At 35.4% G+C, this 16,585-nt stretch overlaps 1 protein-coding gene across 3 annotated transcripts in view; it reads right to left on the bottom strand.

Annotated features, from left to right (window-relative positions):
• ADGB (androglobin) overlaps positions 1-16,585 on the bottom strand; it is a 74,685-nt gene that overhangs the window by 5,384 nt on the left and 52,716 nt on the right. Inside the window, exons 26-31 of one of the 3 annotated variants that reach the window (XM_419656.8) lie at positions 12,896-13,083; positions 11,807-11,991; positions 9,347-9,543; positions 8,028-8,139; positions 3,545-3,732; positions 1,752-1,907 (exon numbers count right to left, since the gene is read on the bottom strand). In XM_419656.8, coding sequence (XP_419656.5) covers positions 1,752-1,907; positions 3,545-3,732; positions 8,028-8,139; positions 9,347-9,543; positions 11,807-11,991; positions 12,896-13,083 — 1,026 coding nt within the window. Of the gene's footprint in view, positions 1-1,751; positions 1,908-2,278; positions 3,069-3,544; positions 3,733-3,842; positions 7,449-8,027; positions 8,140-9,346; positions 9,544-11,806; positions 11,992-12,895; positions 13,084-16,585 lie in introns of those variants that run through there. The other 2 variants (XM_040698175.1, XM_040698176.1) reach the window with 2 other exon arrangements.

The following is a 16,585-nucleotide window of genomic DNA, read 5'->3' as shown; positions in this document are numbered from 1 at the left end:
GTGCCGTGTAGAGAAGTAAATTGTCGCTAGTATTTAAAGTTTATCTAATTTAAATTGTATCCTGAGTGTATGAACAAAAACCTGTAAGTAAACCTTGGTGAAATGATAGCTGAGTAAAATGAAAAGCAGGCAACACTTGGAAGGGTTTGAGTCTTCTCAGTACATACCACCTATATATAGTAAGTATCCCAAATGATAAAACGATGCTGTCAGTAACAAACCTAACTCTAAAACACAGTATACAACTCTGGCTGGGGCAAAAGTTTGAAAGGATGCTACAGCTCCCATTACAAGAGGTTTGGAATACATACATTAAAGATTACCATGAACTACTGGAAAACCCTTTATCTCTCAGTAGTTTAAAATAATGTTTGGATTTTAAAAAAAGCCTGAAAGTAGGGTCTGCTCCCTCATAGGTGAATAGAGGTTCAGAACTCCTCTCACCGCATCCCCTTAGGGAGCTAGCACTTCTTCCTAGGAGTTCCTGCAGCCTGGTGACTTGGACCTCCTCCTGAGGAATGGGAGCTATGAGTGCAAACCCTTTCAGGCTCAATTGCTTCTGATGCTCAAATACTGACATAACCACTCTGCCTGTCCTTTCAGATGGTGATTTGGGCTCATGGGGCTTTCTCTTAATGGCTCAGGATTGTCAGAATGGGCAGAGGAGCCAAATGTCACCCTGGAACCAGGGAGCCAATTCCCAGGGTAATAAGGTGGGTGATGCTGGAGAGGAGCAATCAGGAGGAACAGAGAAGGGGAGCTACTTAGAAGAGCAGACCCTCAAGTTAAACCCTTTTTCATTGTATTACATGAAGTTGCCAAAATTTTCTTAGCAACTGCTTTGGAATACTGTTACAGACCTAAGAGGCTCCTAAAATGGAAACCTTTAGCTGTAATTAAGTTGATTTTCAGAGTAAATAAAAGGCAGCAGTGATAGAACCACTATTCTGGAGAGACCGTGAGCATCAAATAGGAGACATTTCCAGCTCATCTTGAGAAAGCTGAAGATTTTCAGTCTCAGCACAGCCAACCAAATCTTCAGAGTAACACATCTCTTTTTAGGTCAGAACGTATAAAGTAATGTTGGAACATCTTATGAACTTTGGATATGCTGAAAAGAAATGAGAAAATTTGCAAGCATAGCTAGGGAAGACCCATGTCTGAGGTTTCACTTCTGAGAGGTAGATACCTTTAACACTGTTGTGCCAAAGGAGCCAACCTACATTTGACATATTTGAACTAGTATTGCTTCTCTAAAACAGTGAATTCATATAGAGCAGTGTATACAGGCTCACAGGTACCAGCAACTTGGAATGAATTTGGGAATTTTGGATGTAGGAGACAATTAGATTGATGATGTGACCAGGTGCCAGTTTATCTTTCTGTTACATTTATAAAAGCATATTTCTTATTATATTCTCATAACGCTCGGCTTGCCACAAGTGACAACTTTGCAGTTGTGTAGAGGTAGTGGGTGTTGTAAAGAGAAACATTTTTTCTGTTCAGTAAATAGAACCTTAAAGTCTCAGTGATCTCAAGAAGTCTAAAGTAGACAATGCGGATTCCTGCCCACAAGTCATGCACACCAGCTCTTTTGATTATTTAGGCTGTGGAAAATTCCCTGTCATCCACAAAGTGGTGAAAAGAGGAGTCATATGAACTCGTTTCTCTGTTATGAAAACTGCTCTGTTATCACAACAGTTCCTGCAACTTGTGAAGACACATTACCACGCAGATTGCATTCTGATTACCTTGACAGCTCTTCCCGGCTCTGCAGACTCCCATGCTTGCTTCATGGCTTTGATCTCATCTACTCGCTGTGTGTCTTTCTTCACCTCCAGAATTTCCATCTCTCTTTGCTCACTAACAAGACGTAAAGTCCAGTATGGTTTGTTTATAGCATCTTGCTGAAAGTGGAAGTACCATGGACATAATTACTGGTAGTTAGTGGTATTTATCTATGACCACTACTTAAGATGAAGATCTGTACCCAGGTAATTTTCATAACTGGTAGACATTATACATCGATAGAATTTGACATGCATTGCTAGACAAAAACTGACTGCCAAAGGAAAGGAAGATTACTTTGTGATATTCCAAACTTTGAGGTCTTTTGTATACTTCTTTTCCTTGACCCCTATACATCACGCTCTACACTCTGAGCTCTTGTCAACAGTCTGAATAAGAGTATTTGCAACAATTTTATTCATGCAGTTATCTCTGTCAAGCTTTTTTTCCCCTTCCCTTTCCTTACTTCCAATTGCTTTTTTTTTCTTACCAGAAGTCTTATTATTTTTAACCAGAATTTTTGTGTAGAGATACATCTTGCTCTGTCTTCTCTAACATCAGGTTCTTTCCATTCACTTCCAAAATTCTATAAACCACTTTGATGTGTGGCTTCTCCAGAATCATTGGATACAAGTAGTATTCAAAGGGTAGGAGATTGTCCTGCTGCCTGGCCAATGAATGAAATATTGTGCTGCACATACTTTTGGAAAGTGTAGTATCTCTAGAAGCTTGAAGCCCATGGTTTGGAAGAAGAGATGGATTGCTCAGCTTTGATTTGAAACTAAAAACAGGCATCTTCCTAATATGCAGGCAGTATCCTCTTGGAACTTGCTTCTGTTTTAGCAACAGACTGAAGAAATCCTGCATGCTATCATCCCAGCATCTGTAGCATAGCCCATCACTGGAGCTGAAGGCAGAAATCTGACACAGCCTGAAGTTGCATGACATTTACATGGCCAGCTTTCTCACATGCAGCCACTCTGACTGCTCTGCAAGAAAGGTTAAGTCACTGTTCCTGAAATCTGTGTAATTAGGTGTGGATGTGAATCATAGAGAAGCTTGCTGTTCAACAACTTAGTCAACAAAACAATACAGTAGGGATTTCTTCATGAAAAACTCTATGGAAATGCACTCTTCTCGAATTACTTCCCATGAAGCAGGAAAAATAAAAAACAACCATGAGGACCTGTAAATTTCTTTGCCTTCCATTAATCTCTTTGCAATCCATAAAGTCAATTACTCCTTTAAAAGCTGGTCAACCACAGCACAATGAGATCATCCTGCCACAAAGTGAAGAATTTGCAAGTAGGCAAGTAAATATCAATTTTTATGCCACTATATATCCACAAGCTAATGACAGTTGTAACATATAAGACAGGACAGACCTATTTTGTTTCTCTAACAATTCTGTAAAAACCAGTACAATTGACTCCAACTGGACATCATATGGCAAATTAATGGAATTTAACAAATCTTCATTAGGGACAGAAAATAGAGATCCAAAAGAAACACTCAGTGGTTGCTTTACACGTAAGCAAAGAAATGAAGAGATCTCTAATGCAGGATACAGGTCTTTTGCACGTGTCATTCAACCATCCTCAGGTGCAGAACATGAACGTGGGGAAGCAGGGCATAGAGAAACACAGAGAATACACTAAAAGTGCTAGTAATTCTAATCTGCAGACATGCAGATGCTTTTATGCTTAGTACAATAATTTCACATTCAACAAATCAAAGTTTTTAGATTTGTTCTCACCTCAAATTCAGGTTGAAATACAAGAGACATAAGTGATCCTTTTTCTTTATTGGACTTCTCCCTTTCTGTCTTCTCAGTTGCTTTGTCTTTCACTTTTTTGGTTGATTTAGAAATACTTGCAGACCTTTGTCCTTCAAAATGATGGAGCTTTAGGAGAGAACTGCGATCCTCATGCTTTTCCCCATATGCTGTTCACACATAGTTATGATGCATCATGAATTAGAAAATACCATTGTCATCCATAAATGTATTTACCCATGTAACATCCAGGATGGAACATAACAGCACAAAACAGCCATAGGAAAGACAAAGAAAAGTCTTATGTAATTAGTTGACACTGTTAAGTACTACACCAATATTAACTGTTGGAGCAAGAAAGAATCTGGAGACAATAAAGCTTTTAAAAACAAGCTTATGGAAGTAGACATATTACAACGGCTTTACTTGTCCTAAACAGCATATTACCCAGGACTTAATTATTGGTTTACCATGGTACATGCATATCAATAACTGCCCTATTGTTCTGTGTATAAGTCAGTCCAAAGAGGAGACTGATAATCTGTAGCTAGCAATCTGATCCTTAGTTCTCTTACACAATCTCCGCCATAAAGGTGAGAAGCTCAAAGGAAGTAAAGTCAGTGTTCTCATTGCCTCATGTCTCTGTCAGCCTGAAAGACTGGAGAGCAGAACATACACACACACAAAAAAATCCAAAATGGAAGGAAATTAAGGCAACAAAACATATTTAAGACTCAGTGTGTACCCGGGAAAATCAAAACGATCATTCTCAGATCAAACAGAAATTTTTAGATTAATTACTTAATCAGTACATGCATATGCTGTATGTATGATATTTGTTGAATTGAATAGCTAAGAACTAGCACATATATCACTTTCATTCTTCACTGTCTTCGGTGGTAAGAAATGTTAACAATTGTTTTTTCATGCCATGTTCTTGTTATAAAACTAAAAAAGAATAAGTAAGGTCTGCAATAGCAAACAGCTTTAATAGCATAGGAACACAGCAAATGAAACAAGCTGGACTGGATCCACAACAGTACTAGATTAAAGACCAGAGTCTGAAATCTCTATTACACTTCACCTTCTTGCTGCTTGAAACATTAAAACAAATGCTGAAAAATGGGATTTGATCAGTGCAATCAGATTTCTCTTGGAAAAAAGAGGAAATGAGTCTGAAGATAATAACAAGGTATCTTTCACTTGCTGCTGTGTTTCTAACCTCTTTCCACTGAGGAAAGATCTCTGTACTGCTTGATTTGATCAGAAGTCTGCTGAAGGTATTCCACTGGCTTTAATGAGATTTGGAACAGATATTCATTGTCAGGGTTATATGGAAATATAAAATGGTAAATTTGAAAGATATACAAGCAAATTTATAATACACTTTTACTAACTACATGCACAAATATATATGATATTTATGTATATCACATCATACATTATACACGTATTTATGTATACATTACATTCTTACCTCCTTAAGCTACTTAAAGAACATACAATGGTACCAAAAAGCTATGTGTAAATTCATTCAGTGCAACCAAAACATACAATAAGGAATGAAAGCAAAAATTAAAGCAGTCTCCACAAATACTGAAAATAATAAAACGTCTCCAGAAGAAACGCAAATATAAAATAAAAACCAATGGCATTATCTGAAGTTATAATATTATTATATAAAAGGCTTTCTATTTAATTTCACATTGTCATAACATATTAGGAGACAAAGACTATCCGTGCAAAGGGATACTACAAACTTTGGCTTCTATAAAGATCTGATAGCTCTGAATTTTAGAATGTTGATGTTCTAGACCTACATACATTGAGAAGTTATTAAATAAATAACATGGGAACAGATGAAACGACAGGGACAAAATGAGCTATCTTGCTCATTTCTTGGTTAATGCCTTTTTAATGTTCTGTTTATGCAAAGTGTTATTTAATAAAATGTTTTATGAGATGTCACATACAATAATTGTGATTAAATGTTAGTTGTGAAATCACTTTTGCAAACAGTTCTTACAAATACTATCAAACAGCAGTCTTAACGGATTATGAAGAAAAAAAAGGATAAACATCAATAAAGAAAAAATACAAAACTATTATTGGAGAACTTAACTTCAACCAAAATTTTCTTAATAATTACTTACAATACCAGTGAGTAATATGAGTCTTATAGAGGGAGACTACCTTGAAAGACTGTTAAAGGATAACACAAGGCAGAAATATGTTTTTGACACAATAAATCAGCTTTAACACAAAGCTAACTCCAGATGGCACTATTGCCTTACATGAAATATTATTGCCTGAAATTTGAGATTTGTCCCAGGAATTTTCCACCCAGCTCACTGCAGTTTTCTTAAAAATCACACCGTGAGTGGACTTTGTTTTGGATAAGTATCAACACTGCTACAGTACGAATTGTGTGGTTGAGAAGTGATGCTGACAACCTGCAATGGTAAATCTCAGTTTTCAAATCACTTTAATTTGAAAACTGGTTCACAATCAGCAGAATATTCAGAGATTAAATGTTGTTTACTCCAAAATACTAACCTGTATAGTAAGTGCTCCAGATAAATATTGCTGCTGATAGAGAGTACACAAAATAAGTACTAAGCAGTAAGTACAGTAAGTGTTGAGATATGTTCTGTATAAACTCTCTTAGTGGCCTGAACAATCTAGTTTTTATTCCATGTGAACACAGTCAGTTTGTATTCTTGTATAAACATAAATATTCAGTTAATCTGAACTGAGAAATGAGTTTTGATTACTTTGAAAAGCAGCAATTATAGCAGGACACAGAAATCACAACGTTAAAAACATCCTACTAGAAAATTTCTCTTTATCACTGATTGTGACTTGAATCTAGTTGACTGTAAATGGGCCAAAGTACCAGTTAAAAAGGATAAGGGAAGCTATGAACAGTAGTACTGCTACTGGGTACCAAACATTAGAGTACCCATGCTACTGACAAGCTCCGGCATCAACAACTGAGAACTAGCACAGAAATTCAGTGACCGAGTGACCTCTTTCGACCTGCAGCTTTACAGACCATTGTGGAGGTTGTATGAAATGGTACACACCGAAAGCATGGCTAGTATGTTATGTGCAAGCTGCAGCCAAGTCAGAAAAACAACTATGTAATAGGGTGCGATTATGTGATCAATGCAACAGCCTAAAAGAGGATGAAACAACTGAAAAAGCTTCCTGAACATATGTCTGTGAGGCACAGCTCCTTGAATATTATTATACCCACGAAAGAATGTAATCTATCTCACTTGCAACTCATGCAGGTATCTCTTTCCATGCCAAAAAGTCAGATATCAATCCACATTTTTGGGGCTATGTCTCTCTACATGTTATGCAACTGATGTTCTGTTAGCTGTAATGACTAACAAATAATAAGTCTAGTATTATCTAAACTGAAATTGAATGCATGAGTTTGCAAGATAATATATTATAGTGGAATATGTATTCTAAATACATAGAGAAATTTGTTGTGATTTAGAAGCAAGTACAATAGATCTTCATTTTAAAACACTTCTCATCTAAACAAGAAGAATATGAAAATAATAAATCTTCATTCAGGCCATTTAGTAGAATTTTACACACATACTGATCCAGTTAGCATGCGAATGGCAGGATGAGCCCATTGGTGCTGCGTTCACATCAGTGCTTTCAGTGCCTGTCTGCAATTGCTGTGGTTGGCCACGTATGTACGTATGTACATAGCGTCTATGCGTGTTCCACGTGTGCATGCCTGCTGAGAGCGCACCATAAGCCTCATTACTGGTTGGACTTGGGAACATAGAGTTCCTGCAGCCTCACCTCACTCCAGCAGCTGGATTTAGCCTGATGTAATTTCTTCTACAGTGTTTAAGGTCTAAAAAATGTAATGAAACGGGTAAAAGGAGAAGCAAATATACAATATTTATTTAAGATTCCTCTGTCCCCTTCCTAACTTGAATACAGAGCACTTTCTAGTTTTTTCTCCTGCCTAAATTAATCTCCCAGTACTACAGAAGTAACACAGATGTGGAAAGAAGCCTTTTTTTTCCTCCTGTCCTTGCATTTTCTTAAATTATCATCAGGCATGCTTCTCTAGTTTCAGTAAAAAAATCTTCTACTCAGTTATAGTTTGTCAGAACATTGTGCCTTTGTATTTACACTTCATTGGTCTCTCAGACTGTAGAAGCAGAAGTGCTTTGGCAACTGTTCTAGACCCAAGTTTAGGTACTTTTTGCACAGTATCCTTTTATTTCTGTATCTCTTGTGAATTGGAGTTATAGAAGCACATAACCAAACCCTAGTTCTATGAGCCACAGAGCAAAAGCATTATTGCTTAATTATTTTACTGAGGTAGCAAATAAAAGAAATGCCATATGCTCCTGGTTTTTAGCAATATAACAAATTTAAAAACAAGTAACACAAAGCATCCAAGTGCATACTTAGGGTGGCATACCTTTGAGTTCATTTTTCTCTGCTTCTTTCAGAGACTGGACAAATGGAATCTCGCTCTCGCTGAGTGGCCAACTATTATATAATACCAATGCCTGTATGATATACCTGTGAGGCTGTGAAAGAAAATGTGATATAAGAACATGCTGAGGACATAACAATTACAGTAAGTATTTAAAAGTCCTGTAGGTTAGTAAAGTGGCAACTGTTGAACTCAGCAAATGAAACACATGATTACTTTACAAGCTTGTACATAACAGTATTGAAAAGAAGCTTAAAAAATTAGTGTTAATTCCACAGATTTCATTTTAATTCCTGTGAAATTAAACAATTACTCATGTGTTTATCAACTGAAATTAAACAGGACTGCACAATAAGGAGCTACATTCTTTAAAGACTTCCATGTAACTTTCCTATATAAGGCATGTGCTAAGACAAAGAATTCTGTCTTTCATTTTAAGTCCTACTACAGAGCTTTGAACGCTAATATTAGCACTCAGTGTCTCGAGTTGAGGTGGAGGTGACAGGGTCAGTGGGTTATTTTAAACATTTTCTACACTGAGAAGGAAATTACACCAATACTTCTTTTAAAAATTGTTTTCCAAATTTTAAAGCCAGTTTTAAGACAAAGGAACAACTTCAGAAATTGTCTATTTTTTCTTTTTTTCTTTTTTAATGTAATGTTGAAGTTGAACCTAACAATCAGGAAGAAAAAAACAAAACACAAAAACACCTGAAGACAGAGAAACAAACAATGCTTGAGAAACAAAACACCATTTTCTAAGACTGACAAATGATACCTGATGAAGTCAAGAGAAATGCATGATTTTGACATCCCTTTCTAAGGAAATCTAAGGGTTGAAGTAGCAGATGCACATGTTAACAAAGCATTCAGCTGGCTGGCAACAGGTAGAACTATTTGCTCTAGTAAAACTATTAAAATTGCTTTTCTCTTACACTACATTTCAAAGAGAACTCACACTGAAGCATCAGAAGTTTAAGTTGTTAATGCTATTTTTTGGCCCTCAGCTGCAAGTCACAGCATACTTGCACTGAACTTTGCAAGTGAAGACTGTCTGAAGACTGAATACATCTACCTCCTTGATTTGAAAATAAAAATGAGGCCTTGTTAGTTGATTATTCACCTACATATGTTATCATTTCTCCATAGCCTCATTCACAAACAATCTTAATTTTGGATACTCTGTTCTTCCCTCAGTTATCAGATCTCCATCTGAATCAAAAGAATTATCAATACCCTTTTATGTTTTCCTCACACACTCTCCAACTCTTCCCAGGTTCTGGTAATTTAAAATCTCTTACTTGTTGTGGACTTCCCTGATTATTTTCAAAGTTTTCCAAGGGGAAAGATTCTTCTTCTAACACAGATAGACGGTCTTGTGAAATTCCTTTCTTGAAAGAACTTTTGGTATTCTTTGGAGCTGAAACATTACTTCTTCTTCTAAATCCAGTTTCTGATTCCTTCTTTCCAACACTTTGAATAAGCTGGCTTTTACTGGCTGCAAGAAGATTAATAACATCAATGTAAATTTCCAAACATTCTATGAAATATTAGTATGAGGTAAACAGATGTCCCCAGAAAATATACAGAAGAATAATATTTTCTCATGCTGCATTATGATCATCATGTTCCAACTGAAAGTATGTTTATTGGAACTATTATCCTGTATTCATTCAGCACACAAATCACCTCAAAGTAAATAACGAGAAATTTGAATAACTACATATCTGTTGCTAACGTTCATCGTAATTCTACTAACTGCTGTCCTTACAGAAGTCTCTTATGTCAACATGACGGAAAGTCATAGAATCATAGAATTGCTCAGGTTGGAAAAGACATTAAAGATCACCGAGTCCAACCACAACCTAATCAGACTACTCTAACAACTCATATCTGACTAAAGGCAATCTTAACAGGAGCTAAAGAACTATTTGTGATCTATCATGTATAAACATTACACCCTGGTCTCTTACAGAAGATATTAATGTGGAAAAACTATGTGTAAAGGCTATAATGGAAACATTAATTCAGAAAACTTGAACTTACGTTCATTCACATGAAATGAAAACCTTTCAAAAGGGAAGTGAGCAGGAGTGGATAATTATTTCTCAGACTAAAGAATTCAAGACTGTTGTGGATTTAGATAGAATTTGTACATAACTCTTGTGGTAGAGGGAAATAAAATATAAGCCTAGGAATTCTGAAGGTAGCTGAAAATAAATTACACTAGCTCAAGACTCAGATTGAAAATAGGCTCTGAGGCATATAAGGATAAATCTCACTGTTATACATGCACTTATGTTTGTTTTTGTTTTGTTTTATCCTCTCATCACTTTGCTCCATGTTATCAAATGTATAATTTTGGGGAAAGTATTCTTTCGTCTTCATTTGCCTTATAATCAAATTTGCTTGGCTATAATTTGTCACATCATTTCTTCTACAATGTTTTCTTCATCGTGCAAATTGCTAATGTGCCTAACAGCATGTGTGATGATCTGCATGGCCAGCTGTGTGTGTGTGCTCATGTTTGTGTGTGTTGTCGCACTGAACACCACTGAGAAGAGTCTGGCTTTGTTTCCTTTACTTCTCTGCCCTCTACCTCAGGTATTTACATGCTGCCAGGTTTGGATTCGCAACGATGGTTGGCCAGATTACACACAGAGACAGCTTTAATTAATTCCAGATGCATTTATGTAAAGTACAATCAAGAGTTTCCAAGCACTTTGAGAAAATATGCAAATTTTAGCATATTTATGAAAAATGACTTTTGAACATACCAGTAACAAGAGGAGAGCTGATAAGCCTGCAGTGTAATGAATAGTAATACAATTTTTATTAAAAAAAATGCATCTTTAGTAAACAAACTTCACAGATTCAATTGTTCTGACAAAAATGAGTAGGGTGTTGGGTGTTAACTTTCAAATACATTTGTATTACAGGAAATTTTATTTAAAATCAAATATTGCCTGAGTGAGAAAATTATCCCTTATCTCAGTTGCTATCATAAAGAGTTGACAAGAAAATAATCAGCATTTAATAACTTAGCCAGTCATGGGGAAATAGATCTTCCTTCAATGGTTTCCATTTCTGTGAGGATAATTGTGTACTTGGAGAGGCTAAGTCAAAAAAAAAAAAAAAAAAAGGTTTTTTTTTCTTTAAGGATAAATGCCATTGCATTTTTTCATGAGTTTTTTGCTTGTCCTTTGGCTTATATTATTGATGACAAGCCAGTAATGCGTGTGCTTCCATTAAAAAGAGTGTTGATGAATATGGTACATTTAAACCACAGGGTTCGGTGTAATCTGTGAATTATCTACCGTATCCCGTGGTTTGGGCATCAGTTTCTTGGCAACCAGAACCAAAACAAACTTTCAGATCAAACAGAGGCAAGATCTTAAAAATAGAGCATATTTCTGTTCTCAAGGACAAGGCAAGCACATGCTTTAAATTTTCAGAACAGAGAAGCTATTTCAATGATCCAAACAACTCTTTAGACAGTTACAAAATGAGGCCAAAACACAGAGGAATAAAGATGCGATTGACACCTTATTTCAATCAATCATTTCAGTATCTTCCCTCATTGCTGGGGACCAAGGATTCCAACTCATTCCTCAAGAATTTCACTTAATCACAAAGCCCCTAGGGATTTCATGGAAAAACTGAGAAAAAAAAAAATCTATTTTCTGTGTTAACATAAAGTTACTGTAAGAATGTATACCCTTCAGTGAATAAAATTGTCAAATGCTGAATACAGTACTTACAGCGGGAACTCAAAAGTGTTTCATTACTCAGGAAATTAAAAGCAGGAATGACTGCATGGCCCTTTCCAGTGACATTTACAATTTCTTCCTCATTATCTAGGACTTGTAGCTTAATGAACACATCTGATTTAGAGGTTTGTACCTGCACTGTAGCAATATGGGATGCTGTGACTTTTACTGAATACCTAAAGAAGAAAAAAAATTACAGCAGTATAACCAACAATATCAGATCTTTCTATTTCTAGGGAAGGATATAAGCATTGTGCTGACATGGAGAAAAACACTTGGAGAAAAACACACAGAGAAAAACTGAGTTTTTAGCTCACTGTTTTCTTGCAGTCCTTTACTGCAGTTCATTGCAGTGAATCCATGACTAAAGTAAACATGGGCAGCTGCAAAAAAGCAGTGATATTGCAATTTCTTTTCCACTGTCTTATCAGACGTCTATATTTATATTATTACTCCTGCTGTAATACAATTTGTTGAAAAAAAATGGTTAGCTACACGAGGGAACTGTTTCAATGAAAAAGTAATCCAGTAAAACAAACAAACAAAAAAGAAATATGTAATTAATTAAAATTAGACAAAGTAAATAATCACATTCTGATTGAATATGTTCTTCTAGAACAATCTGCATGCTCAAATAAAATCAGCTGAAAAATATACCAAGTTTTATGTCTCCTCCCCACTTGTAAAATTCCCATTTTAATGCATGTTTCATCTTCAAAAGTAATATGGAATTTCAGCCATTGATATATAGGCAACATTGAGCCTAGAGAAATGCAGTTTACTGTTACTAGAATTTTGAAACTATAGCCTGTGTAATTCACAACTGTTCTTCATTAAGCAGTAGTAGCATTCCAGGAAAAAATAAACAAACAAACAAAAAAAACACACAAACACACACACACACACACAAAAACCACTAATGTAACACAAAAGCCCGTATCAATTATCTGTGGCTAAAAAAAAAAAAAAAAAGGGAGATGTTTACTTAAACACCTTCCCCTCCTAAGAAAGAGGAAAGAACATAATTTGTTGTAATGGATATAAAAAGCAGAATTTAATCATTGGTCTCTCAATACTTACCTGAACATTACACATTTGTCATTGGGTACGTAATAGTCTTTAATTTCTTTAGTAGAATAGATGTTATTTACAGCCTCACGAGAGAGGAACGGGAGTGGACTGTGAGAACTGATGAGTCGGAGCCTCCATCTTCCAGCTGCCAAAGACTGGTCACCAGTACGTGCTTCAGCCATAAACGTGTATCCTTTCTGAAGAGAAAACAAGACATTTTTATGTGGAAATAATACTTGCCAGTCCTGGAAATGGAGCTTACTATAGTACCAATTGAAGGTGAAACTCAGTAAGTACTGAAAAGGCAAATCATAGATGTAAGCTTTTAAACTACATCAGAAATAGTAAGGCTGGAGTCAAAAACTACCTAATGACAATTGAGAGGAAATAGAAAGTAGTATATGATAATAAAAAAGAATAGTCAATGAAGTTGGTGAAAGAGTAAGTGAGATAAAAAAAAATATGTATATAAATGACAGTGAAGTACAAATTCCTGTAAGCAACACATATAAACCTTCATGGACATTATAGTTAAAAGTTTAAACTAAATATTTAAATATTTAAACTAGAAATTATTTTAAATAACATACAATATAAAGAACAATAATTAAATAAATAAATATTTAAAGGTGAAGTACCATAAGAAAAACCAAAACAAAGCAAACATCTAACAGAACAGAAGATTCTGGTCCAGCATCAACAAGCTTGGTGCAATTAATTTCCAAATGATTGAATCAGTATCATCTATTGATTTTGAATAAAAAGGAGAAAAAAAAAAAAGTAGATTATGCTATAAGAGCATAAGAACTTTAATCTTCTTGAAATCTTAATTTTTTTGTTTCTCTCCATCATCTCCAAAGATGACCACAGCTGAAGATAAGAATACTAATATTTTGGCAATTCATGCACAAGAAGTTTAGCAAATAGTAGCTGTCCTCATGTATACTAAGGCAAAATTAGATAAACATGAAATAAAGATGTGAAAACTTCTTCATTCATTGATAAACCAGATGAAAATCTCTCTTCATGCTGGAGGTAGTGGGAAACTGCATGTGAATACAACTTGCTGCATGGAGATTTAGAGATCAAATTCAATCTAGGGTTAAATTAATAACACTTCAGCATTTAATAATTTCATTTCATTCTTCTCTGTCCTTGTGAGGACCCATCTGGAGTACTGCATTCAAGCATGGGGTCCCCAGCACAAGAAAGACTTGTTGGAGAAGGTCCAGAGATGGGTCACAGGCGTATTTACAGGGTCCCTGCGTGTTGCTCAGCTGATGCTTGAGAAATGCTTCTCTGTCATTATCTACTATCTGTTAAAAAAACCTGTGTATAAGGTAGTAAAAGAAAAAAAAGTATACAGTAGCAGTATATTTAAAAGAAAAAAAAAAGAGAGAGAGAGACTGGAAGAAAGAAACTTGCAAGTAGCATTGCATTTTTTATCTAGACTGTAATATCTGCAGAAAGCAGACACAAAGACATTATTGCTAGTCTGCAGATTTTATCCCTATTTTAATATTCATTTCTGAATGATTGAAGGCATTCGTAGAGTGACTCTGTAGCAGAACAGCAATATCTACTGATAAAATTTACTTTTTGTCTGTTTAATCTGCTGATTCTTATTTTTGCAGCAGAACAACTAACTGCTAGATTTATTCAAAAGGAAAAACAACTTGTTTTATATTAATATATACACTTAGGAATTCAGGCATACCATATTTTCTTGTTTCATTATTGACATTTCACATACAATACTGTTAAAAGAAAAGTAACAATCAGATTAAAATAACCACTGTATGCAATTGCCACGAAACAGAATAATTGTCTTGTCAAATCATCAGTCAAGTTTTCAATTGTGTTGCAAGTCTGCTAAAACATTAAAGGACCATTTGCAAATAGGAAGGTAAATTGGCATAAGTCCATGGTTTTATTGAAAGACTCAGTAGCAGAGATTATGTAATAAAACAAGTGGAAAAATACAGCACACATACAATTCTGTTTTAATACTCTTAAATCAAAATCACTCTTTACTAATATTAACCATATTTTATAATGTTAAATATAAAATCATAGGCTTAGAGAGAAATATATCTGCAATATAATAATTACGGTGGAGAGGTCTTTAATAAAGAAAAAATAACAATAGTAACTTAGTTTATGACAGAATCACTGGAGCTATTACATGGTGTATCCACACAATAATAATAAGTAGGTGGGGTAGGGGCGTTCCGAAATGAGCATTTCCAATATTAAAGCCATAGTACTGTACAAATGTTGGTAAGATCTTAATTGGAATATTGCGTGCAATCCTTGACATCTCTATTCAAGAAAAGTATGTAAAATGAGAGGAAGTCTGAGGGGGAAAAAAGAAACAGTGCAATTGTAAGACACATTTTCCAGTCCACAAGACGGAAATAGAACACAGTTACAGTCTGCTAAGCAGGAGAAATGCTGAGATGAGTTCTGAAATAAATCTGAACTTGTGATCATTCTTTCCACAACTCACCATTATCCTGAAAGGCTTTAAGTGTTGTTTATTACTGAGATTTCTTTTCACATCCTGCCACTTGCCACTGTCAGACTACAAACCGAACCTTCCCTCCCGATAGAATGCACACCCCACCTCTGAAGATCCCAACTTGACTCTAAGAACTTGATGATATTCCTCCAGCAGTAGTGGTCCCTACCTGCCACATTCAGCTAGCATTCACCGTATGCCTTGGATAAAGCAAGCTCATTCTATTGGAGGGGATGGGGAAAACGTATGATTATACTGGAAGTAAAGCTACAAAAGAAAGACAAGAAAACTGCTACAGTCCTAGACTGACATCAGTTCCTTGCTATTGACAGAGACAGCTAAAACTTGAACTTATCTTCACTAAAAGGATCAACCATGGATAGTGTGGCTAGCACAGACAATATTAGGGGTAATGTTGAAGAGTTTAAAAGCAGGCTAGAATAGGAAAAGAACTGGAAAATAATTATAAACCGATTTCTGGATTAGTTCAGTTTGATGATCTTCTGAACTATCAAACCGATTAAACTATATGAAAACTATATGGGAATAAAAGAGAAGTAGTCAACACCTGTCACTGATTATTGTTTTTAGTCTAGGGAAATGCTGTCATCATGAGGAAACCAGAGAAGATAACCACATTCGGTAAGCATTTTGAAACAAGGCTCTAATTAGTGAGACTTCCTGACCTGGAACCAATTTCATTTAATATTTTATCAGTAATGTGCATAGTGAAACAGTGATCTATGTTTAATTAACTGATACCACAAAGCTAAGGGTTATAATTTTAAAGGAAAAGAATTCAATGTTACTTTAAATAAGAAAAATGGTCTGAAAGAAAACTGGCACTAAAATCAATAGTGAAATACAACACATTTCATCAAGAAAAATAAACAACAGGATTCAGTTCTTCAGGAAAACACTTAAGGCTATAGCAGTATGAGTCAACAAGGCTCTTGCAAGAACATTAAGAGAGGGAGAGGGGAAAACGAGCATCAGAGTCAGTTTTATAAGTAGTAAAGCCTGCCCAAAAGACATGTAAACTAATCATTCCTTACTCATCATTTGTTTCATTTTAAGTTAATCCTCTCTGCAAAGTTTTCTGTGCTCAGTGTTGTGTATCATAAACTAGAAAAAAAATGAGAACAACTGGGAGCAGTCCAGAGGAGAAAGTAATCAAG

The sequence above is a fragment of the Gallus gallus genome, chromosome 3 (genome assembly GCF_016699485.2).
Source record: "Gallus gallus isolate bGalGal1 chromosome 3, bGalGal1.mat.broiler.GRCg7b, whole genome shotgun sequence".
NCBI classification, from domain to species: domain Eukaryota; kingdom Metazoa; phylum Chordata; class Aves; order Galliformes; family Phasianidae; genus Gallus; species Gallus gallus.
This window is presented reverse-complemented; position numbering and strand designations above follow the sequence as displayed.